General features: G+C 43.9%; 1 protein-coding gene across 2 annotated transcripts in view; it reads right to left on the bottom strand.

The window, feature by feature from the left end:
* Window positions 1–22,170, bottom strand: part of TNRC6B (trinucleotide repeat containing adaptor 6B) — a 124,854-nt gene extending 102,684 nt beyond the window's left edge. For both annotated transcript variants that reach the window (XM_088456907.1, XM_088456909.1), the window contains exons 1-3: window positions 22,081–22,170; window positions 20,476–20,559; window positions 18,868–18,963 (exon numbers count right to left, since the gene is read on the bottom strand). In XM_088456907.1, coding sequence (XP_088313033.1) covers window positions 18,868–18,902 — 35 coding nt within the window. In that variant the 5' untranslated portion in view covers window positions 18,903–18,963; window positions 20,476–20,559; window positions 22,081–22,170. The remainder of the gene's footprint in view (window positions 1–18,867; window positions 18,964–20,475; window positions 20,560–22,080) is intronic.
* Window positions 22,171–26,726: the final 4,556 nt, after the last annotated feature.

Raw genomic sequence — 26,726 nt, 5'->3', positions numbered from 1 at the left:
TCAGATCTAAATGAACAAGGGAAACTGTTTAGGCCTTCAATAAGATTTTTAGGGCAAAATTGAAGTATGGGAGATTAGATAAGAGGATGTGAGGGCATTCCAGAAATTGGGATTGGCCCATGAGAAGTCCTGAAGGTGAAAGTGGGAAGAAGGGATCAGAAAGAATGTGAGCCGGAAGTCAGAGAGGGTAGAGGGCGGGAGAGAGTGCGTGATGAAATGAGGATGGAGATGTAGGTAGGTGATGTGTGGTAGAGGGCTTTGTAGGTAAGAGAAGTTGGAATCAGATTCTGAGGGTGAGAGGCAGTGCAGTGTAGGTAAGAGATGATGAGGGCATGAATGAGCGTTTAATTAACTTGCAGGCTAGAAATATTGTGGTGATAGAAATAGCCAATTTGGGAGACAGACTGAAGTGGAGCCTAGAAGGACAACTAGACAGGTGACTTGAGGAACATGAGAGGGGAAGTTATTGTCAACAGAAAGGAGGGCAGGAGATGAGACGTTGGTTGGGGAAAAGTGGCGCAGTGATATTCAGGGGGAGACGGCATGAGTAGAGAGGTAAATTTGGGTATGGTCAGCACAGATGTGGTCAAAAGCCAAAGGAGCTGATAAGAGATGTTTAAGGGAGAAATGATTGGAAGGTGAAGAGGTAAGTGTAGAGAGCAAAAATAAACTGTTTAATAAGTATAAGATAGCAGAGTCACAGAGCCTTATGGAGTGGGCGTTGAACAAGAGGAGGTGGTGGCCAACGATGTCAGATGCTGCTGTGAGGTTGAGGTGTATAAAAATAGAAAAATGGTTTGTGGATTTGGCCACGAGGATGTTATTGGTGACCTTTGTGAGGGTGGTTTGGGGCAGTGAATAATACGAAGGATGGATTGAAGTGGGTCTACAAGGGAATGGGAAGAGAGGAAGAAGGCGAGGCAGTTGTAAATAACCCACACAAGGAACTTTGAGATGTAGTAGAGGAGAGAGATGGTCTGTAATTAGTGCAGGAGTCGGAGGTCACCAAATGGTTTCTAAAGAATGCAGGAGACCGGGATATGTTTGGACGATGAAGGGAAGGTGTCAGAGGATAGGAGGGAAATATTTATTTTATTACCAGTTTTCCCTACCACATGTATGTAAAACACACACACACACACACAGACAGACAGACAGACAGAATAATGTTGTCAGTAGCCAATTAACCTACCAGTATATTTTTGGAGTGTGGGAGGAAACCAGAGCACCCCAACAAAACCCATGCAAGCATGGCACTAAGAAGAACCCCCTCCCCCTCATCCTCTAGGGCAGTAGTTCTCAAACTCGGACCCTAGTTCCCAAAATTTATCCTCATGGTAACCAACCAAACAGTCCAGGCTTTAAGAATATCCATGCTTGAGCACAGATGGTATAATCAAACTGACTGAGGTAATAATTGAATCATCTGTGCTTGAGCATAGATATATTTAATACCTGGGATGTTAGCATACTTTAAGAACCACTTTCTTAGAGGAATAGTAGCTCTGGTAGGAATGCTAGCTATGGCTGCTTCCAATTTAGTGACCAAACTCCATCTTTGCGTCTCTTAATCACTACAGCAACATGCATTCTAGTTATTTGGCATTAACTGACACTATTCCAACTTCGCCCATTTCTTAGTGAATTAAATGATATACTACCTGGAATATTACTGTTACAACAGCAGTCTTAAAAGAGATTTCTGCAATGAACATTGTTGCCTCATTCATCCACATGGACTCGTTTCCTTCAGATTAAACATCCTAGGTGTTTCCTTAAATTCCACATATTCATTACTAGAGTTCTGAAGAATCCCTTTCTGAATGGTAGTATCTATTTTCCATGTCCATACTTGTCTGGGATCTTGCTCTTTTTACTCCTTGCCTAGCCTAGAGATCATTTTTAGTAACAAAAGATTCTTTCATTCAAGCTATAAGCTCTTAAACTGACATGGATGTTGATTATTTGCCTTGATTTGAAAACTGCATGTTGTACAAAAGGATCCTTCACATTTGGCAGTTATGGGTTTCTCAAACACTGCACATATTATATGCTGCTGTAATTTGTGCTCCTTAAGTCTCCTCCAATGGCCCTACAAAAGGTATTGAAGATGGGCATGCAGTCAATCAATTAAACTATCTAATATAGTAATGCTATAGAAAGCTATTAAGCTGTTCTATGTCCCGTACTTTGTGTAACGTGGTGCGCACCATGCTCAGACCACTGTATGCGTTCAAGCATGCATTCTTCCAACCAGATCTGCTCTGGTATGTAGCCAGCTGGTGTTCCCAGGTAGCCAGCCCAGGCCTCAACTTGCCTCCTTAAATGTAACATTACCAAGAACCAGGTAAGTCCTTACATACAGAAAACTCAACACACTGTGACCTACCTTATCAGAAAGGAAAGAAAAGGAGCTACATCATACAAAGTCAAAGTTTTACACAGCCTGTCTCGATCCAAAGTTAGATCTGAAACTACCCATTGTAATGCCTGCCATGGAGGATTGAAAAAGGAATACAATGTTTTTAATTTAACTGGAAGACACCTTTAATAGGTGAAGGTTTATTAAAATCAAGGGGAAGGTTTAGTAAAATCATGAACAAGACAGGTGGTCTTTAAATAGCTGCTCTACAGGGATAGTCTATGCAAGCTTAGGTAAGAGGATATACAACAGAATGCTTGGCTTGTAAGAACAACACAAATGCTGGTGGATTCCCGATAGTGTCCCAGCAATGATAACAGACACATTATGCTTTGATATTTGAGTGACACCGCAATTGCGAAGAATACTGGGCAAATATTACTTAATAGTTGTCAATAGAGCTCAGTTGTTTAAAAAGTTCATTGCAAGCTGTGTACTTTCAGACATCCCCAAGCTTTTCTCAGCATTGGCAAGGGAAAATAGCTGCAACACAGCAGGGGACATATACATGGTGCTGCCATGATTATTTTAGCCAGGGAGGAAGTAGGGGATGTACAAAAGATGTTCAGTAGTGTTCCTGCTAGGCTGTTTCAGTGATGCTCCATTTCCTGCTCGATTTGATGTCGCTGAAACAGCCATCCTGCGGGTGGAAACCATCACAGGCAAGTGAATGCACACGACATCTATTCACACTGCGAGGAGAGCTTGGGAGCAGCCCAGCATCTCTGTGAGTGAAGGGCATGCCCCCTACAGTGATGAACAGGGAACACGTCTCAATCACAACCCCTTTTCTAGTGACCACGTCCCTTTTTTTGGCGCGCAGAGATGAGTTAGTAATCCCTCCTGGTAGTGCCCCTAGTGGTAATCCCCCCTTTCAGTGCCTCCAGTAGTAATCCCCCCCTGGTAGTACCCCCAGTGGTAATCCCCCCTTTTAGTGCCCCCTGTAGTAATCGCCCCCTGGTAGTGCCCCTGTAGTAATCGCCCACTGGTAGTGCCCCCTGTAGTAATCGCCCCCAGTAGTCCCCCCCCAAGTAGAGAGAGATGTAATAAGAATTAAAAAAATCACTTACCTGGTCCCGCCGCTAACAGCTCCTCCGGCCGCTTTGCATGGGAGAGATGTCATTACTCATGACGTCTCTCCCATTACCCATTACCCACTGCGGGAGCCAGAGGTTGGCTCCCGCAGTTGGAGCAGCAGCAGCTGCTGAGAGTCTGACAGACTGTCTACCTTCAGTCCTGTATTAAAGTCCGTTTAAAATTGGTCTGAGACTCTGGTTTTGATTTATGGACTAAACAGACTGGACTACAATCTCATTTCTCTTTGACTTTCAGCTCCTGGAACAACTCCCAAAACCAGAAGAGCTGTAACTGCTATATCTACGGCCAGACTTTTCTGTCTGATGTATGGTAACAAGCCCCTCAATGACAGAATACAAGCCCCTACCACAGAAACTTCTTGGTATATGTCCAGCTGATTTATTTTAGGCTTAGCAGATTTTCCTATAGGTAAAATAAAACCTTTCCTACTGTAGCCTCTGAACGCTTATCTAGCTTTGGGCCAATAAACCTTCCTTCAAAAGGCAAATTTCTAGAATTTCTTTATCTCAACATTCACATTCCAAGATTTTAGTTAAAGAAAGCAAAGCTACCACCGTCTTAATCAGAATCTGCTTATACTTTTAGCTGTTCTGCTATAGAACATAACTGATATATATCCATCAAAAGATCAGCTATTGCTTTGAATACCCAAATAACCTAGGTTATAAAGCTACCCAGCTACAAAAAAACATATCAATACTATCACATTTATGGTCTGAGCCCACCATTCATGTGACCCTGTCTGGGATAGGTAAAGCCGTGGCTTTAGACAAATAGCTACAGGAACTGGACTTCTGAAGACCCTAAGGTCCCGGCCTGGTCCAACATACACTGAAGCTATATATAGATGTGTCCACATACATCTATCCTCCGTGCACTATAAGTCGCGTTACACATAACGCGCGAGTGCCCTGTGACTTGGTAGCACCGAGCGTCTTTGCGTACAACTTTTACATTCAAATGTGTCTTATTCACACACCGGTGCTAATAGAACGCACAAGCAGCTTCTGCGGATTAAAATTATATGCGGCATGCCTTTGTTCTATGCACGGGTGTATCTGCATGCAAACGTTACAGTGTCAGCGGCTGTTAGGCACCCACCCGGGAGGGTTAGGTTTAGGCACTTACAGGGGGAGGTTATGATTAGGCACTTGGGGGAAGGTTAGGAACCCTTAAAGGAGGGTTAGAGTTAGTTAATTTACTTACCTCGTCAGGATCTGCACTTCCGGTGTCGGGATTTGAACCATCGGACTTGGGTCCGGCGGTAACTCATACTGATTCCGTCTACAATATACATCAGTTAAACTTATGTCAGAGGGATCTTTGCTATATAAAAAAATCATGGTACTGTCAAATTAAGGATACACTTGAACACTTTTCAAATCTGTACTTTGAATACTTTAAATCATTAATGAAAATTGGTAAAAATTAATTAGGGACATTTTAAAGTCTGAGACCATATAGAGACTTTAAACCCACATTCCTACTAGTTGTTGAAACAACAAATGGGATAAATAATGTAAAAAAAAGTTATGGCCTTATGCAACTAACTTGCTGTTATAGTTGAACAAGCCACATCATCCTGGAAGTTTTCAGGACTTTTCTTATCCTACTTAAATGTTAAAATAATGTTTGACAACTCTTAATCCACAGGTCTTTACAATCTCAGTGCAAAGCCATTTTTCCAATCCAGTGAAATGCCTTCATGTTTTATACTTTGTTGAAAGTATAAGTGTAGATATCAAATAAACCCCTTTAAGACATAGTGAAATTACCTGTTTTTTGCCGGGGGTCAGCCAAACTACCCGGGTCCTGCTTATGTCTGAAAGGAACTGACCCAGGAACACATAGTAGGTTTGGCACCCCTGCTATTGACAACGTTTTTTCCTGGGTCTTACGTTCCAGGTAGACAACCCGGGTTAGGTGTGAATGGTGTGACCTGGGATTTTACTCCCGGGTCGCCTATAGAAGCTCCTGATTGGCTGTCCGGGCTGCATGATGCATGCTGACGGCATCATCAGCGGCAGCCAGAGACATGTCACGGAGATTTTACACACACAGAGAACAGTGCCAGTGTGACAATGGGCGGCACAGTACAGTGACAATGGGCAGAGCAGTACAGTGCCAGTGGTGACAATGCATTATGGGAATTTCACCCAGTCCCTTTAGAGCCAGCACCCACCTTTGCATGACACCATTATTGAGGGCTGGCAAAGCGTCCCTTTTAAATGACAAAATTGTGAAAAACTGTAAAATCCTGAAAAACACAGGTTATGTCTGAAAGAGGTCGACCCGGGAAGTCCAGATGTAGTGTGAGAACGGGGTCTCAAACAAAAACCTGGGTATTGCAGAGGTAAAAAACCCTGGTCTAAGCAGGGAAATTCCCGAGTCGTATGTCTAAAAGTGGTATTAGTTTGTTTATCTGCTACGGCATTCAAATTCACTAATGTACAGAGAAGGTATATGCCCACATTCTTTATTTTTGGCAGGTGCAATATCCTGAAGATTAATATTCTTCCATGATTTTTAAACGTTTTTCAAGTCCTAGCTATTGAAATACATAGGGCATCTTTTCTTTAAAATAATGTCTAACCTTGGTTATGTGGAAGTATAGAGGTTCTAAGAAATGTACCCACTGGCTTTGCTTATATATTGATAGTGTCCTCCCCAGACCGTTTTCTGTGGGCGCATCGCCCCCCGCAGAAACAGCCTACCGCCCGGCACTTTCCCCCGCCGCATTCCCGGTCACCCTCCGCCTCCGCGCTCCGCCTCCTGCTGTGGAACGCTGGCTTCTGAAGCGCCTGGAGGCTAAAGAAGCCTCCGATCACTTCAGAGACTAGCGTTCCCAGTGATGCACTGTGCGGGTGACGTCATGACGTCACCCGCGACGTAAGGAGCCTGCCCTGCGCGCCTGCTGGATCTAGTTAAATCCAGTCATTGCAAGGCAGCGGCATATTAAGGTAAGTTCTTGGCTGGGGCTGGGGCCAGTCTGGGGGCACTGCATAAGGGGCCAGTCTGGGGGCACTGCATAAGGGGCCAGTCTGGGGGCACTGCATAAGGGGCCAGTCTGGGGGCACTGCATAAGGGCAAAACAAAACTACAGGAGGCAATGCATAAAGCAGAAAACTACAGGGGGCAAGGTATAAAGGGGAAACTACACGGGGCAATGCATCAAGGGGAAATCTATAAACGGAGAGCCAGTGTGGGAGCAGCCAGAGACCTGTCGGGCTGGAATGGTTAGAGAGGGTAGTGTTCTCCCCAGACTGTTTTTTGCAGGTGCACCACCCAGCACTTTGGGAGCCTGCAAGTGAGGACAGTATCTGGGAGCTGTATAGAAAGAACCAGATCCTACAGACTTTGCAGCTTTTCATAATCAGACAACTGGGCCTCTAATAAGAGGAGAATTAATATATAAAAATGTTATTTCAAGTTTAAATCATTATAAGGTCAGGGTTTAAAACATTTTATTATTGCGAAGGCCCCCACCTGGATACTTCTTGATACCAACCGGCTGGAAATATTTTCTGGGGAGAACACTGTATTGATGTCAACACAACCCAGAATCTGGGGCTAACAAAGGGGTCAATTTACTAAGCCATGGATGGAGATAAAGTGAATGGAGATAAACTACCAGCCAACCAGCTCCTAACTGTCATTTTTCAAACACAGTCTGTGACATGCCAGTTAGGAGCTGATTGACTGGTACTTTATCTCCATCCAAGGCTTAGTACATAGACCCCCTAAGCCTCTACTGGCCCCAAACTAATCCAACTCCAAGCTTTACACTCCTCCTCAAAAACTTCATCCCATCCCCTAACATACCAAACATTATTAACCATATCAGCATTACGCTCATTAGTTGACATGATCCCAGGCACTTTTACCCATACTTGAAAAACTTTTCCCAGTGAAATGTTAATCCGCAAACTGTGTTACCAAAGCAGCCGCAACAAGTGTCATGAATGATGATGAAAACATTGAATGCATCTCGGCAGAACTATCCAACTGATCCCTGGTCGTCATACAAACACAATCTTTATCTAACCACTCTGGGAAAAGCAGCATATTGCAACCTTGAAAGCTGTCTGGTATAATTTACCATGAAAAACTTTGTTTTCCTACTACATGTATAGTCAAGATGTTGGTAGCCATTTGCATCAAACGGGATATGTTCTTATTGGCTCACGAATGCAATTCCCTTATTTTAAAAGGGAAGGTTTTCTGCTAGTGCTGGAGATTCAATCAATCCAGAGGCAGCTTTCTGCATCTAATGTTAACCTACCCTAAAGTTCACTGATAATGGTCACCATTCCATAACCTAATACAAAGTGTTTTTAAGGGTAAAAGGCGTCCCTGAACACAGCTAGTTTTTTTTTACTTATATAGTCTACCATATTAAAAGAAAAAAGAAATTTCCTTTTACATCTAATAAACAGGGGAAAAGTCTTACTAACAGTGCACTGATAATCTACAGACACTCCTTCAATCAAGGAATGTTAGATGGAGAGAGATCCTTGCCTGTGCAGTATAGTTACCAGTGACCATTGGCTGACCTTTAAGGTCATGGAGATTACAAAGCGGTATTATGATAAAATATATAGACTGCTATGATTGGTCCCCCAGCTGCTCACCTTTCTCCACTGGTTTTCAGGTTGCACCCTCACCAAGGGGGGACCAAGCTCCTCCCTACATGTCTAACCCATGTCTCCTCTTCCCCCTCCTAGTTATCTGCTCTAGTTTATTTGGGGAACCTTGCATCCCAATAAACCTTGCCTAGATGAGCCCCACGCTTAGCTTACAGCAATATCCAATATGGCATCTTCAAACAAAGTTCTCAATGCCTACTTTCTATTTTGCCAACCTCTCTATACTATGTTCATCTATCATCCTTTTTGATCATCATCATCATCTCTGTTCAGTCATTCGCAAGGTTTCCAAATGTGTGACTCATTTCTTATTTCTGTAGTTGGTTTCAACCGGGTCATTTGTGGGATCCCAGAATCCCATCACTGTGTTTGTACATAAACCTGGAAAAAAATCTTAGGGGAAAAAATGCTTCTTAGAACTATGTTGGTTGTAATTAATACAGGGATAAAATGTACACACACCCACTGTATGAACCAAATGAGATGTTACGCTGCATTCCCCAATGATGACAGATTAATTTCAAACAATTTGTGTAACTAAATAATCAAACAGTGTAATAAAACATTTAGGAAATGTTTGCACCGGTGCATTAAAAATGTACTTGCATCGAATTCAAGTGGCCATTGTCCAAGACCAGAGTGCACACACAGATATAAATTAAATTTTCACTAAAATAAATAGAAAATTTTTTTTTATTACTTACCTATTCTGTTTTTTGGCTACCAGTCAAGCTTTTCTATTAATTATGGATCAACTGAGCACATTATATACACTGGTGGCCAAAATTGCAGACACATTTTGAAATTTGAATGTTTATCAACTTCGAATGCTTATATGAATCATTGCACTGCGTGAAGTGAAACCGTTTTTATATCAAATGAAATGAAATTTAATGCTGAATTCAACACAATAAACAAAGGTCAAATATTTGTATTACAAGGGAAGTTATGCCATGAAAACAACACTTAGGGTGAAAATCCCTGTGTACTTATGAGGTTACTGTCCTATCACTATTTCGTTGGGTATCCTTTATTTTTCAAGACCGCAGCACAGCGATGTGATCCAGGATTGTGGTGTTAAGTGAAAATGGTCTTTCGTATGCAGCAATTGCTAGAGAAATTGGTGGGAATGTTACAACATCAGGAGTACGAAAGTTTTGTTTACGCTATCAGGAAACACAATCTATACAAAACAAAGAAGGAAAAGGCCGGAAAAAGTGCACAAGAGCTGTTGATGATAGGAGAATAAAACTAATTTGCGTCAGGGACAGAGAGATGTCATCTGCGACCATTCGCAGTAAACCGAGTGCAACTAGTGTTTTTGTCAGTTCAAGAACGGAGCGGAGAAGACTAACTGAGGTTGGCCTAAAAGGTAGGATTCCCCGAAAAAAGCCATTGCTGAATAAAAAGCAGGAGCAGAAACGAATACAGTGGGCATAAGAACACATTGCATGGACAGAAGGTCAGTGGAAACAAGTGATATGGAGTGACGAAACTAAGATATCGATATTTGGTAGTGATGGGAGAAAATGTGTGAGACATCGCATCGGGGAAGAGGTACATCCAGATTTTATTCAAGCGACAACAAAGAATCCTACAAGTGTTATGATTTGGGCATGTATGACAGCAGATGCTGTAGGCCGCCTTTATGGCATAGATGGCACACTGAACAGCAGAAAGTACATTGACACCATCCTACAACCAAAACGTCTACCTTCTATCAGGGATCTTTTTCCAGATAATGCCCCATTTTTTTTCCAGCAGGATTCAGCTCCCTGCCACACTGCACGGACATGCAAAAAGGGGTTCACGGAGAATGACATACAGGTGCTGAATGGCCAGGAAACAGCCCAGACCTGAACCCCATAGAACATTTGTGGTTCTGTTTGAAAAAACTGGTACATCTGAGGCGTCCATCCAATAAAAGACAATTAATTGAGGCTATAATTGTCTCATGGCACCATATAAAAAAGAAGGAAGAGCTCCAAACATTGGTTGGCTCAATGACACATCGCTGTGCTGCTGTCTTGAAAAATAAAGGATACCCAACGAAATACTGATAGGACAGTAACATCATAAGTAGGGATTTTCACCCTAAGTGTTGATTTCACTGCATAACTTCCCTTGTAATGCAAATATTTGACCTCTGTTTATTGTGTTGAATTCAGCATTAAATTTCCTTTCATTTGATAGATGAATCATTGCGCTGCGTGAAGTGTAACAGTTTTTATAAGCATTCGAAGTTGAAAAACATTCAAATTTCAAAAAGTGTCCGCGATTTTGGCCACCACTGTAAATAAAATATATATTTTCTTTATATATCTTGTGGTTGGGGGATGATATAATTTCCTATTACTAGCTTGACAACATCAGTTACTGATTTGGGCTCCATTTCTTCAACATCTGTCTACAGGAAAATCGCCTCCTTTCAAAACCAGAAGCAACCGGTTTCCCTTCCCTTGTATTGCATATCTAACACTTATTACAGGCATAGTTAATTTAATATTTATATTTTTTAAAGCACATTTCTTATAAACAGAGTCTATTTTTTTTAAATTATACATGCATGGGTCTAAATGCCATCCATTAACTTTAATATGCACTAAATAGAACAATCTCATTTACACTATTCTGAACAGGACCTGAACTCTGGGCCTGATTCAGAGCCGGACGCTATTTGCGCTCGCTCGTTGAGAAAAAGGGGCCGGATATTTAAATTGAGCGCTCGCTCTTTGCGGTCTGTTGACGCCTCTATGTCTGAGCGAGCGAGCGAACGAAACATGCGCTCGCTATTTTGTAAAGACGCCCCCTGGCCGCTCGCATCATACGTCATCTCCGCTATTTATTAGATTAATCGAGTACATCGAAAGGAGTCTGAACTGCTCGCAGTGCTTGTGGTAGGATTTTCCTAAAGCAATCATGCGAACAGTTCAGGCTAAGAGACAACCAAGTGACGTGGCCGATGACGCTGCTTTGTTAATTATGTACACCCTTAAAACGCCCGTTTTGACCGTTTGGCACGCCTGCGTTCGGATCACCACTCCCCGTTTTCAAGCACCTTTCCCTGTTACCACCCACAAACGCCTCATCCTGTCACTCAAATTAGCAGGCACTCGTTATTTTGCGAGCGAGCGATTTCCGACCGCACTGACTGGTTGGCGCATGCGCATTACGACCCATACGCATGTGCAGTTGTGCGAACATCGCTCGGAGCTTACGAGCGGCTCTGAATCAGGCCCTCTGCTCACAGATCTGGCTGATCGGGAACCACAAACAAACAGCATGCACAAGTAATTTCAGCTATATTGAAGCAGATTCATGCTATAACTTTTTAGCAAACCAAAACATCATGAACCTCATGGAGTATTTCAGATATATCCCCATGCCACATCGGTCCCATTGTAACATTATTAATTTATATAAACTATGGAAAAACTTAAAAACCAAGGGACTCATGTACCAATGGTGAGTAAAAACAGATAAGTACAGCTGCTCTGCTCAGGACAATGACAGTTGTAATTCATGTGTACGTAGTAGCTAAAGACTAACCTTTATATGTAACAATACACAGTAAAGTTTCCAATCATGGCCAAATGTACAACTAAAAAGGATAAAATATGCAAGACTATTATAAGAGAATATACAATGAGGCTAAAAAATAATAAGAGTAGAACGAGAAACAATAAAGGTAATTAAAATGTTACATGGGCAACTTTACTCATTTTCCTGGTAACCTTTAAGGGGCGAGAGGAAATATGAGCAACGATGCATCGACGCATACAACCCTTGCCCAAAAGCTGAATTGCCCCCTAAATTCCTTCAGTAATAGTCTGATATTCCACTGCACCTCTCTTCTAGCTTCATACATGTAGCTACAACACAATCTCCCGATGTTAACAGATACCGTTCAAAGAGACCGCACTGGCCCTGCCCATATATGAATAAACCAATCCTCACAATGCCTTTCAGTAAAGCAAAGTGACTGCTTGTTTAGGTAGAGAAGCGCCTCCCTCCCAATGCAGGAACCGGTTGCAGAGGAAGGAAAGAACATGATGGACAGAATCAAGTATAAACACTCCTGTAATTTCATGTACATTAAGCACCCCAACACACGTCCTTTGATCTATATAAATGTCAAATGGCAGCTTTAGTCGCTCTTTAAGGGAATGCAAAATACAATATTAATAGAAACATCAGTTACCTAACAAAGTATATCTGCAGAAAAATGCCATGTAAACAGGGTACAGTACAGCAGCAGTAGGGGGTAGTCAGAAATGGGTAATGAGATCTGCGTCAGTGTCACTGGTATGATGCATTAGAAAAACTAAAGCATTACAGTTTGTTAAGAAAATAGTGGTAAAAACTTAGTGCATGCATAGAATAGATGGGGGCGAAACAGAGCAGAGAGGGACTGCGGCCTCATTTTTCTTTTCCATTAATTAAATAAGAGGCCATCCCCATGAACCAAGTCTGGCTTACTCCAATACTCTACAAGGCTACACATCGATTCTGACATTACACGGGTTAAGCTTGTGAGGAACATGTTTAAGTAACTCAAAAATATCATGTCAGCCAAACAAGATTACACGCTTGAGCGCCCTCCAATCTTCCAGGGATGGGAAATGCCCGATGCTCCCAGGGAGGCTGCTAATTATAATATACAAAGAGTCACATGTTCTGCAGAGAGGATTTAACCCACAATGCATGCTGTTCGTGGTTCTGGGATTCCTAATTGAATTTTTCCGTCAAAGAAATCAAAGAGGTTAACCCTTTCAAAGTTTAACTAACTACATCTATGACAAGCTACAGCAAAGTGATCACAACACAAAAATTGCACACACACACTGCTCTGTGCATTTGTGCACACTAAATACTAAGGCCCTCATTCAGAGCCGTACGCTCTGAGCAGAGCGCACGCTCTGAATGAGGGCCGGGCTCCATTTTCATGGAGCGTCCTCCTGGACGCTCGTATAGCTGTGGGTCACCACCCACAGGCTATACGAGCGTGCATTGTGATGGTCGAGACCATCGCGACCATCGAATTTGCGAGCCGGAGCCTGCGGTTGAGGTTTTCAACCGCAAGCTCCGGAGTGATTTTGGCTCTATCAGAGCCAAAATCACTCCCACTGACATCACTAGTGATGTCAGTGGGCCGGCTTCTGACGGGAGGCGTTCCCGTGGGAACGCCCCCGTCAGGGAGGCACGCCCCCGGCACGCCCACCAAAGGGGGCGTGCTGTCAATCAACATTGACAGCACGCCCCCTTTGATCGGACACAACGAGCGAAGGACTTTCCTTCGCTTGTCGCGTCTGGCGCATGCGCACGACGGAGCTCCCTCCGTCGTGCGCATGCTCAGTCCATAACATCGACCCACTTGCGAGCGGACAGCCGCTCGCGAGTGGGTCTGAATCAGGCCCTAAGTGCATATTGAATCGAAGACCTGTGTGCAAATGGTCACATGAGAAAGTGGTGGAAAACCATGGAACAACAAACTAGAATTTTTCTTTAAATAAAACGACAGTATACCAGACACAATAGGATTCTCATCTGCAGAGAAAAAAAAAAAACTTGTGATCTTTTAGCACGTTCCTGATTCATCCACACAAAGCCATTTCCATCCTCTACTAGTTCTTACCATTTGTGGTAAATACTTAAATACATTAAATACTTAAATGGTAAGCAGTAAGAATGTAGACACTGCCAGAATGATTTTAGGGTTAGGTTAGCTTTAAATTGTAGTTAAGGTGCCTATCCATTAGTCTAGCGTTCAGACTTTCAGGTTGCCGAGGTGCGGTGTCCGCACTGAACGTCACTCAGTGAAGGAGCCCGACCTCCTATCTCAGAACATGCCGAACCTGACGAGCGTCGTCAGGTTGACGCGCATGTTCGGTAGGTAGTCGGGGACGGCAAGGTCCCAGCGTGCACGCGCATCGCTGGTCCTTACCAGCTATCCATTACCCGAGTTTGTGAACAATGTTGGGTAATGGATAGGCCCCTTTAGGCTTACATTCAAAGTGAATGTTAAATCACATTGTCGACATTCACAAGTTCACCATTCTGGCAGATAGACCATGGGTCGGATTCAGAGATGTACGCTAACTCGATGGTTAGCACACATCTCCGATGGTATGTGGACGCAGATTTCCTGGCCTCACATCTGCCAGGACCCGGCCATGCTGGCCAAAGGAGCAACCATCGTGACCATCGGTCGAGATGGTAGTGATGGTGATCCCAGGTTGCGACTTTGGTCACAAGCTCTGGGATCGCAGATGCAGCGAGAAGGTGTCCATTTCCTACAGGCACCTCATTCTGCATTTGAATTGCATAGCCGCTTGTGTGCGTCTCTGCAATTTCGTCTATCCCTGAATCCTTATGTCAACAATCTGATGCAATGGTACGGTGCAGGTTTGATTAGGGAATGACGACAAAAGTAGCTATATATTATTTAGACTGTTCCCGCTAGTCACACGAGCACTGAATAAACTGCAATTTCCTAAAAACAGAAAAAGTAGCAATCTTCACTAACAAGTCATAAAAATAATAATAATAATCTGTATTGCACGTTAGTGGGTGATGACATTACCGACACAAACATTGTAGCCGAGACTACTTAAGAAGTGTAAACCTTTGTTTGTATTTACAGCTCATAGACCACATCTCCGTTTGCTTGTTCACATAGGCATGCTGGGACACTATAAAGAATGTTTTTGGTTTTTTAAATATACTGTAGTGTCAGGCAATCGACAAACATGGGATTAAAGTTACAATAGCAAAGAAATGTCCACCTTTGCTCGGGTTTCCAGGATTTTTTTTAATCATGCACAAGTGACTTATTCAACTTGGCTGTGCCAGTAATTATCCTACCTGTTTCCACAGACTACAATCCTCAAAAAACATGATCTGTATAAGGGGCGTGAGGACCCTTCTACAGATCATGTTTTTTGAGGATTGTAGTCTGTGCAAACAGGTAGGATAATTACTGGCACAGCCAAGTTGAATATTTAATAAATAATTGATGGTATATTTATTAAAGTGCAGGTTTATAGAAGTGAAGGTGTTGCCCATAACAACCAATCACATTCTACTTATTTATCTAGCCCCTTCTAGAAGATAATAGCTAGAATCCGATTGGTTGCTATGGGCAACATCTCCACTTCTATAAACCCGCACTTTAGTAAATATACCCCTTAAAATGCACTGCACCAAATAAGGTAAAAAAATCCAGACAATTTCTGAGCGGTACTTTAAAAATATTAGCAAGTTAAGGGGTCTATTTACTAAGCAATGTTAGGAGACAGAGTGAAAAGTGATAAGGTACCAGCCAATCAGCTCCCAACTGTCATCTCACAGGCTGTGTTTGAAAAATGACAGTTGGGAGCTGATTGGCTGGCACCTTATCACTTTTCACTGTCCCCTAACACTGCTTAGTAAATAGACCCCTAAAGCTGGGTACACACTGACAGATACATTGGCCGATTAATTGATTGACCAATGTGTCTGCTGCATGTCGGGCAGTGTGAACCCGCGATATGTCAGTGAACGTCGGCGTTCACCGACATATCGCATCGGCTGTGCTGCACAGCCGATGGACACATATGTCTGCAGACATATTTGTCCATCGGCAGGTGTGTACGACCGCCTGTACACAGACAGCGGCAGCCGCGAGGAGGGGGGCGGGACACGCACCCTGGTCGCCGGGACCTGCGTGCATACACAGACGATAGTTGTTCAGTGTGTACGAACAACCATCATCTGCAGATATATTTGCACATCACTCGATCTGCAGATATATCTGTATAGTGTGTACCCACCATAAGTGTTTAAAGTAATGAACGAACATGTTCACTACCTTACCTGCTGCTTTACACACTAAGGCCCTCATTCAGAGCCGTACGCTCTGAGCAGAGCGCACGCTCTGAATGAGGGCCGGGCTCCATTTTCATGGAGCGTCCTCCTGGACGCTCGTATAGCTGTGGGTCACCACCCACAGGCTATACGAGCGTGCATTGTGATGGTCGCGATGGTCGAGACCATCGCGACCATCGAATTTGCGAGCCGGAGCCTGCGGTTGAGGTTTTCAACCGCAAGCTCCGGAGTGATTTTGGCTCTATCAGAGCCAAAATCACTCCCACTGACATCACTAGTGATGTCAGTGGGCCGGCTTCTGACGGGAGGCACGCCCCCGGCACGCCCACCAAAGGGGGCGTGCTGTCAATCAACATTGACAGCACGCCCCCTTTGATCGGACACAACGAGCGAAGGACTTTCCTTCGCTCGTCGCATCTGGCGCATGCGCACGACGGAGCTCCCTCCGTCGTGCGCATGCTCAGTCCATAACATCGACCCACTTGCGAGCGGACAGCCGCTCGCGAGTGGGTCTGAATCAGGCCCTAAATCAGGAAGGTTTATTTACTTTGATTAAATATAGATTATATCAATAGTGTTGCAATCATGGCTAAAACTAAGTTTTTTTTTATGTGCTGAATATTTCAACCAACTGCTTTTACGTGTATTTTAGTAGCATTACATTACCCCTATGGATTCAGCTGGGAAATCTTCTTTTGACTGTGTTTACGTAACAGTTTTTACACAACAGTCTACATTTAGCTTATTCTAATACTATATGTATTTGTAAGTATTGTGCACAAAGATGCATTATAAAGCATCAGAAAAAGATATGCAGCCATACACAGGGCACATTTACATTCAATGTCTATTTGTAGGGGCACCTACAAATATAAAAGGAGCATCAATTTTCTTAAGATAGTGTAGTTTCTTCACAGTGCCACCGCCATAAGCGAATATTTCCTTACAAAAGCAATATAATGTCATCCAGATATTAACCTAGTGGTCCAAAAACTGTAAAGCTTGGAATTATTTCAGCTACCTTGTCATATCAGCTTGTATCATATTCTAAACAGAAACCTCACTTAAAGAGGATTGGTCTCTTCTCTGATAGGACCACTGCCTATAGCAAGACAGAAAAAAAATATCCCTCTCTTGGGACAGTCTCAATGGGTTAGGTCATTTGCATGCTAGCTGGCCCAGCTAGCATGATAAACAGCCTGGCTATTATGCAAGTCACAGTCTCTCTCCTCCATGTCAGCACTCTACAACAGTGGGAAGCACTGGAGGGGGGTGAATGAAGGGATGCCAAGTATATCATTAGCTGTCAATCTATCCAGTGGCGTCACAGGGAGGTGCAGGGGATAGCGGACCACATCCGGGTGTCACCCGCCGACGGGTGACACCAAGGTGCCGACCCCCCCTCAGTGACAGGAGCTGGGTGCTGCACTGTAGCATTAAGTGCAGCAATCGGTTCCTGTCACAGTGAGGGAACAGACACTGCACACCTGGCAGTCCGCACCTCCAGCACCCCCAAGTAATGAGACCGGGGGGTCCAAGTAATGAGAACGGAAGTTCGGCCACGAGGCCACATCCCCTTCCCGCAAGTCCACGTCCCCTTTTTGGCGGAGCCGCGCGCACTGCAGCCCTCCCTGCATCGGGTGTCACTGCATGTAGAAAAAACCACTGTATCTATCTCCGTCCCAGTTTATCCATGGGGTGGGAGCGCAGCTTTGACTTCACCTCATTCTACGAACAGCATTGCACTTCACAAAAGAGGACCTGATCTCTACAATAAGTGATGTGACTTCAAGGGAACTTTAAGCTACAAGTGCAACCATAACACACTGCCATAGAGAATAAGCCTCATCATTTTGAGTTATTTAATGCATTTTAGGAATACGTAAAATACATAATGCCTTAATTAAGAGTCTGCCAAATGCTTAACCAATTGGCCTAAAGATCAGTGCTCATTTTTAGCACCTAGAAGTGAAAACTTCTCTAAATAATACAAAGGAATTGGACAAATTGTCAGAGAAATCTTGAATTTGAAAAGTGCCAAGTGTATGTAGACTAAATTACATGATTAGATCGGTGCCAAATTTCAGGCACACAAATCCCTTTTTGCGTACATCTCCAATGGTGAGTGATTGGCGCAAGATCTGTACTGTGCATGTGCCGATCAGTGTCTGCGAGATCGCTAGTCGTGCCCCCTAAGCCGCAACATAATTGACATGCTAAGGCTGTTTAAGGGTGGGGAAGGGACTGCGATAGTCAGCGTACTAAAAAACGGCCATGTTTTCTGGGCGTGACGCAAACAGTGTCTGTGTCTTCCGATGCAGCTTCGCCGGCCCCAACTGCGCGAATTTCACGGTCATCCTGAGTAACCTGAGGGTTACACTCAGATGCCCGATGTTTATGCAACTGATCTTTTTGTATGTTTGCATTAATGTATATTACACATAAAAAAAAAGGTAAAAGCACTGTATGCGGCTGTAAAATTAGATAATTTGTTCTGCAACAACGGTACAACCTAAAATATAACATTTATATGCTTTTTGTTGCATTTATAAAACATGGAAAAAGAGATATTTCTTCATCGGTATGACGTTTACGCATACATTTATTGTTTATGGTGAGGAATACATAAATCCCAATCCTGCCTTATTCCAGAAATGTGGCTAGAAGGATTAACATTTTTCGATTTCTCTACTAAACATCTCTTACTTATCCAAACATATTTTGTGCTTATAGATTGGAATTAGCATTTTAGCATATTTGGAAGGCTGAATGCCACAAGACTACCCCCCAACTTTAATAAGTGCAATTTGCAGGAATACCACGGGGTGAGCTTACCTTGGGACAGCTTTCTTCAAGTGTTTCTCCCTCATTCGTCTGCATGGGAAAGAAAAATGGTGTGCAAAACGGTGCAGAATCACGCGCAGGTATTGTCTGAGCACAAAGAGAAGAAGCAATGGGTTAGCATCTGTACCTTAGCTAGGGGGAAACATTAAGTGCTTTTTCCATATCTGCATGTAAAAGGGATTACACACAAAATTACAAATCTGAAAGATTATGCACCGAGGTAATCATGTTAACTAATAAATCTAACATTAAAGGGAACTTTCAATAAGCCGGGAAGGGATCGGGCTGCCGTTGTGACAGTGTGGAAACTCTGCCAAAGGCAGCGCAACTATCCCCCTCACGGCCAAACGTCGTCCCTGACTCGTGGATGGGCAAGAATCCGCAAGTCCGGGGAGGTAGCGTAAAAATTGTTCAGAGAATTTTATTATTACCGACTGGCACAAAATGCTTCCTATTGATAACATAGTAACTTTCTATGTATCACAGTTACTGCAAGGCTAAACTAAATCTTTGAGACAATATTTAGGCTACATGAATCAGGAATACTAGTAAATTCTAACATTTAAGGTATACATAAGCACATAAAGACATCAGGAATGATGCAGCTCATTAGCATAGAATTAACAACAGCAATTAAAAAATGCTACATAGGGTTTAATATTTATATATCCATTAAGTACAATATTATGTGGCATTAATCCTCACAATCCTATGACACTGCTTTTTTTTGTGAGGTGTACAACTGCAGGAGCAATGCCGCTAACTTAGCTTGTACCTTATGGACAGTTTTATCAGTGACAAATTGGGTATTTTGTTTTTGGTAAATTAAATTACACAATTTAATAACTTGAGTAGATGTTCAAATACTGTATATCTAATAGAGGGCAATTGCAGTAACAGATAACCTTACTTCAAAGAATGCCATTAAAACAGATCTGTAAGAATGATCCACAAGACTGACATGCTACAAACTGAATGACAGTAGAGCTGGGTACACACTGGAGCGGTGTCGGGCCGATTTGCCGTTTCGTAAGGACAAATCGCCTTGGTGTCCCTGAACATCAGCACAATTTCCAGTCGTCTCAGTGCGTAACCAGCTTATGTATTACAAGGTACAATGCATAATGTTGTCAACTGCCACAACTACAGTCACATATATAATCTAACCAAAAAGTTAGATAAAAATATATATGAATTTAAACTGCAGCAGACCTCATATCAAATAAATGACAATTTGCGCTCACGATTTCAGTCCTATTTCAAATAAGTAATTAATTATGATAATCCTTTGTTTGTTAAGTGCCACAAAGGTGTCACGATGCCATACAAGAGGTAGCCATAAAAACAAAACAAATACAATGCACAAGCAGGATTAGTATGCCAAATATAAATTGTGTATTTGTAAGTCATCTCTTTCCGTACATTTTCCTGTGTTATCACATTGCATCTTTAATTTGAAAAAAATTAAATAAAAAAAATCAACAGACAGAAAAAGAAAAGGTGCCATCCACCTCCGTTAACAATATGTAACTGTTAACACAGTGTTACGTTGAATGGTTTTGCTGATGTGCCTGGTGGCGTGTGATTGTGCGATCATACCTTTCACCAGCTCTGTGTGTGACAACAGCCAGCAAGGTGATGAATCCTGGGCACAGTCAGCGTACAGAGTAAGAGACAAAAGCCCTGCGGACAGAAAGAAAAATGAGAGCTAAGCAATGTTACAGAATTAGACCCCTGACCTAGGATATTTGGCAGGACGGCCTAAAAGATGCTGATAAAGGACGATGCAGAGACAATGCAAACAAGTTATGGAAGAGAAATAGGCCTAAGGTTAACATGCTGGGTGCTGTAAGGGCCAGGAAAATAATTCAACAAAATCACCAAGAAATGTTACTATGCAGGTAGCTGCGTCACCTGCGGTCTGGGCTAGGCTCTCCCAATACAGAGGGGAATTCAATTCCCAACTTCACGTCCTGCCAACATCACAAGTTTTCCCTCAAAGCCCTTAGGGGGAAATTCAATTCAAATCAATGGATACGATGTACCGCTCTGGAATGACACATCAAACCTGCTGGCTTCATAAGTTTTCAATCACTGCCCGCTACCCCACGTGGTAAGCCCTGAGGGTGCATTTAACCCAGATTTTTCCTTGCAGCTTTAGGAGCTGCAAGGAGAAGTTTGCGTTTAGTGCACTCCCTGGAGCTTACTACGCGGGGGTAATTCCATAGCTCAGGGAACTTAACCCGGAAGCTATGCGTCAACGCAAAGTTAGCCACAGGCTTACCACGAGTGGAGATTAGTACTTGATAGATCTGTGCGTTAAACCCAGGAGCTGCAGCCATATACACACTGACAGATAAATCACTTGTTCCATTGAATGGGCGATATATCTGTAGTGCATTGGCGAGTGAGTAGACGATATCGATATGCGACGTTGTTCACAGACATCGCATCTGTCCCGCAGCACAGCCGATGGAGATATATCTTGCAGATAATTCGGCACTTCTGGCTGCGTGTACGGGCGACCCGCCAGTACACTTCTTGCAGGGACTGCTGGCGACTGACATCTTTAACTGGGTGTCCAGTTATGTCAGCACAGACACATCGAGCGGCATATTGGTGTGTATTGATCTACCAATCTGCCACTCAGTCTGCATATCCCTGGGTTGGCGCATATGTCGCCCTTGTGTGTAGCCACCTTTAGACCCAAAGCTAATTGAATCTTAACCCTATGGGTTCAAGGGAAAACTTGCAATGTCTGCACTACTGCAAGTGGCCGATATACGTACAGGCGGCCGTCGCAGCACATCCCTTTGAATTGAATTCCCCCCATAATGGCTGAACTATGTAACAAGCTTAAGGCAATATAATACTTATCTAACCGAGAATGCAGCCCAGCCGTGTGTGACCTGCATCAGGGAAAATACTGCAATATCCCTTCATACATAAATATAATAATATAGTCAGACAGCTGAGCATGCATGGGAAGGACAGTGATAATCAGTAATACAGCGCACCAGGGGGGATAACTCCTGCCCCGAGACCCAGCATCCCCAAGCTTCCCACAGACACACAGCCCCATAAGCCTGAGGCCCCGGCCGCTCACAGCACTTCGCACACAGCCTGGCAGCCCCGGAGCACCCACATGACGTCTCTAGCAGCCCCGGCGCCCCATTGCCCCAAACTACCCTGTCATCCTCTCACCGCCGGTGTCCCGGTAACTCCCAGCTCCGCTCTCCCCTGCCTGCCTGACTGCACCACAGCCCGCTCCGCCTCCTGGCAGCAACACCACAACATCACTCGCCGCGGAAACGCCCCCTCCGCCACCGCAATTGGACCAGAGCTTCAACTTCCCGAGCTGTGATTAGCTACCGCAGCTGTCACTTACCTAGACCCTCCTCGCCATTCGTCCAGGCACCTTATTGGGCACACTGTGATCACTCCCTCCCGTTCGTCGCTCTGGCCGACTGGTGAGCGTCATGACGTCAGCACGTCCAAGGCCGTGCGTTCCAAGCCTCGTTCTGTGTTGTTATTGCGGGAATTAAGTCATCTTTCTCTGTGTATGTTTTTTTTTCTGTTGCCATTTGCCAGCCGCCTCCAGAGTGAGAGAAGCAGCAGCGGCAGCTACCCACAGAGGCCCCCTAGCACCATAGTGCTTATTGTTTCCTCCATAGCAATGACCCTAGGCCTTGTCCTTGCTGTGCTCAATATTCTTTTTAACAATAATGCGTTCTAAAAGTTGCTCTATAGTGCTCTACATTCTGCAGGGATGGGGAAGATTTATCAAACCTAAAGAGGACAATTGGAGGTGTTGGCCATAGCAACCAATCAGAATCCTCTATCATTCATCTAGTATGTTCTATAAAACGAATGCTGAAATCTGATTGGTTGCTTTGGGCAATACCCCCACTTGTCCCCCTTAGGGTTTTTTTTTATAAATTTTCCCTGTAAAAGAAGGGTTGAACAAAATAGCAAACTAAATGACCCATCTACAGATTATGGGTTTTGGCCACCAGGGCATAGTGGCAAATGGGCAACCACACCCCTCTAAACTTTACGAGGGTTGCACATCACCCATAATTGTAATTAAAAAAGGTAAAACTATTGTTAAGCAAATAAAGTGACCCCAATCTGTAATAACATAGGCAAGCTAATGTGTACCCACCTTAAGACTTCTCCCCCATCAATCGCATAGGGCAGAAAAAAAAGTACAGCTAACATTCTCAATCTTAAAGAGTAAACACCAACACATAAAACAGGCAATACACAGAGAAACACCTGATGGTTTAATCTCCATGTGTACCTTTGTATTTTAATTCAAAACCTTCAGTCCTATTAAGATGAGGGCTAGAAAGAAAGATTTAGGAGCTCATTAAGATCTGCACGCTAAGATGCATACTCTCGCTGCTGCCGATGGTATGCATTGTGTATGCATTGTGCGCATGTGCATACCTTAGCGAAAGTTCACATTGCATTCGCTCCCTGCACATAGACAGCCCAGCAGAGTGAGTGACAAGGTAAGCCGTTTGTAGGTGGTAACGGGCTGGCCATTAAAAACGGGGGAGTGGAGGTGCAATCGCAGGCGTGCCTGAGCATCTCAACGTCGTTTTAGAGGTGTGCATAATTAAAAGACAGCATCATAGTATACGTCACCTGGCTTGTTTTTACACTGAAGTGCTTGCAGCAGGGTATGGTCAACCCCAAGCGCTGAGATAGCATCCGATGTTACACGATGTATCAATGGTTGCATACACTTCCTGGACATGACGTGCACAAGTGGGCGTCTTAAAACAGGCTGGTGGGTGTCTGCATACACTACGTGATCGCTCTCTAAGAAATACTGGGCGTGCTAATGGATTGCTGTGCGATAGCAGTGCCTACGCAATTTGCATACACCGTGCGAGTGGCTCTGAATCAGGTCCTTAGTCACTGTGGTGTCACAAGTATCATCTTATGAATGGTGGAAGCGCAAAAAAAAGTGCAATTGAAAATAGTTAACCCCAATGTATTTCCCAATATTTAACAACTTCTGACTGCTCAAGCATCTTCAGCTAGTGTAGAAATAATTTTTTCTTCTTTCGGTTTAGTTCATTCGAAGCTTCGAAATAGACTGGGAACTGAAAAGGCCTCTAAACTAGTGTGTTTATTCAAAATGTTTAATGCCAGTGACATTTCCAGTTCTAATGCTTAACCCCTTTTTTTGTGTTTGTGTGTTTCTCTGAAAAGTGCTTTTGCATGTTTTAATTATGTTTAGTCTAAAATTGGTTTTATTGAAAGATGTCAAATCATATCAAACCCTAATAACTTTGGTTTGTTAATGTTAGAAAGCATTAAAACAAGATTGATCAAGGTTTTCTTTTTCATTTAAACATTAATGCAAAACTGGTTTAAACAACAAAAAAAAACGGTTTAAACAATAAAAACGGGTTTTTTTTGTTTGTTTTTTAAAAAAAACAACTTTTTTTTTCCAACCCTGCCCAAAAGTAAAGTAGCGCTTAACCACTGGATAGGTTTAAGAGGCATAGAATCTCAATAATTATAAAGCATTGCATACCTCTATATTTAAATTTTTATTAAAAACTATCTGGGATACCCGTATTGAAGACTGGACCCTGAAGTAGACCTGCAGCCATCTTTTTTTTACATTGTCCTCGCCTATAACATGGATAACTGCAAATTAAGAGTAAATGACAGTGCAGGCAGGCGTATTCTCATAACGTTTAGAATGGAGTATATCAAGAGCACACTGACTTGCAGAACAGAAATCTGTATTCTGCAGCTTCCAAAATCACTTGAGTTTCAGAAATAATTGCAGAACAGAGGGGGTGATTAAGCTGCAGACAGATATTCTATCGCAGTTGCTAATATGTTAGCAGCTGCAATAGCTGTAATATGGAAATGCAGCAGGAGGCTTCACGCCAGGGGCGTCTTAAGAGAGAAGGGGGCCCGTGTGCACTCCCTGTGCGGGGCCCCCTCCTCTCTCCCCGGTGGCCGGCAGCCGACTAACGTGGCTAGCCAGCTACCGGAGCCTTAGTAGACTACGGGCACTAAAGTGTGCGCGGAGTCTACTGCGCAGAATGCCGGAAAATGGCCGTGGTGGCCATTTTTCCGGCGTTCTGTGCATGCGCAGTAGAGTCCGGGCACACTCTAGTGCCTGGAGTATACTGCGCATGCGTAGAACACTGGAAAAATGGCAGCGGCGGCCATTTTCCGGTGTTCTGAGCAGCGCAGACACCCGACGTGGGACCACGGACAGGTAAGTCTAAAATATTATGGGTGCAGTGTGTGTGGTGCTGGCCCCCCCTGGCCAGCACCCGGGGGGCCCCGCACACACTGCACCCAATATAAATACGCCACTGCTTCACGCCTTCTGCATGCATTATTGATCTGAGCTGTGTCCAAGGATGCAGCATCGGATCATCTGCGATCCCTTTGGCCGGCTGAGTGACCATGGGGTCACGCAAGCCGACCGCCACAGATGAATGAAAGAGGCCAGAAAATCTCCGTCAGCAGACGGAGATAATGGCCTCTCCACTCCGTTGCCGCCCCTCCCCCCCAGAAGCGGTAGTCTGCTGTCGGAATGTGTGCGGGATCGCAGACCTCTACTGCACATGCGTAGTACTGGTCAGGCACGTGCAGAATCACAATTATCAGGAATCTGCGTGGTCAATATGTCCGCAGCTGAATCACCTCCTAAAATCACTCTGCAGACCAACATTGAAGACCATGTCTAGCAGGTCTGCCATCAGGGGGGAGCGCCAGTACTGGAGTCCCGTTCCCAGATAGAAGGGGGCACGCCCACAATGGTACTGCGTGGCTGTGATCAATCTTCCCTGCTAATCTCCGTATGATAAACTTTGCCAGGATCAAAGATTGTGGATTGATTTTTCTGTCTGCCACAGTCTAAATTAGGGAGGCCAATCCCGGGGCTTTTTTCAATCCCAGGATTTGGGATTGAAAAAACTCAATCACGGGATTCTCGGGATTGGCCTAGTTTTAAAAAAATGCCCAGCCTCCATAGTGACATACCGGCGGGACTTTCGTCGTCAGCGTCTGTAGAGTGGCGGGTCACGTGGCCGGTCCAGCCAACATTGAGCGGCGCAGTGTGACATCTGTCCTCATGTTATGCTGTGCAGTGCCAGCCGGGGGAAGGGGGAGCCGGGCAGCGTCTGAGCACTCTGCTGGTGGTACTCAGCGCTGCCCGACATTTAAAAAAAAAGAAAAATATTTATGGCCAATGCCGGGATCGGGATTAGAGGCTTCCAATGCCAGGATTCAATCCAAGCCATGTTTAGGCCAAAATCCCGGGATACCGCCAATCCCGATCCCGTTTAATGTCAAAGTTTATCATGCAAACACAGAGGGCTGACTAACTCCTTATTTCATGTATGCGGCTGTTGGAAAAGTTATAACACAGCACTTTGAAAGAGATGAGATGACAGTGACAGTGTGTGTATGAAGCCCATCCCCTCAGCCCCAGAACCTGTGTAATTTAAGAGTGTCCCGGTTTTATGGGATTGTGTGACACCACCATGGCAAATTTGGTGGAGCTAGGTTCAAATCTCTGGCCATGCATAAATAACAAATAGACAGACACAAATTAGTATTGTAACATCTCAGACTGATCCTGACAGTTGCATATATCAATCTGTAAATGATACAAATTGAAGTATTACAAGCAATAAAGGAAATCTAGAGATATACACAGTCAAGTCACATTATTATGACCACCTCCTACATTTGACGTCAGCAGCGCATAGCCCATGAAGTACGTCATGTGCCGTGTGCTGGCTTGGTGGCCGTCTGCACACATATCACTTGTTGCTGTCATGGGTAAAAGGGTTGATTTA

This window comes from Taudactylus pleione, unplaced genomic scaffold (genome assembly GCF_031769625.1).
Source record: "Taudactylus pleione unplaced genomic scaffold, aTauple2 ptg000726l, whole genome shotgun sequence".
In the NCBI taxonomy this organism is placed as follows: Eukaryota; Metazoa; Chordata; class Amphibia; order Anura; family Myobatrachidae; genus Taudactylus; species Taudactylus pleione.
This window is presented reverse-complemented; position numbering and strand designations above follow the sequence as displayed.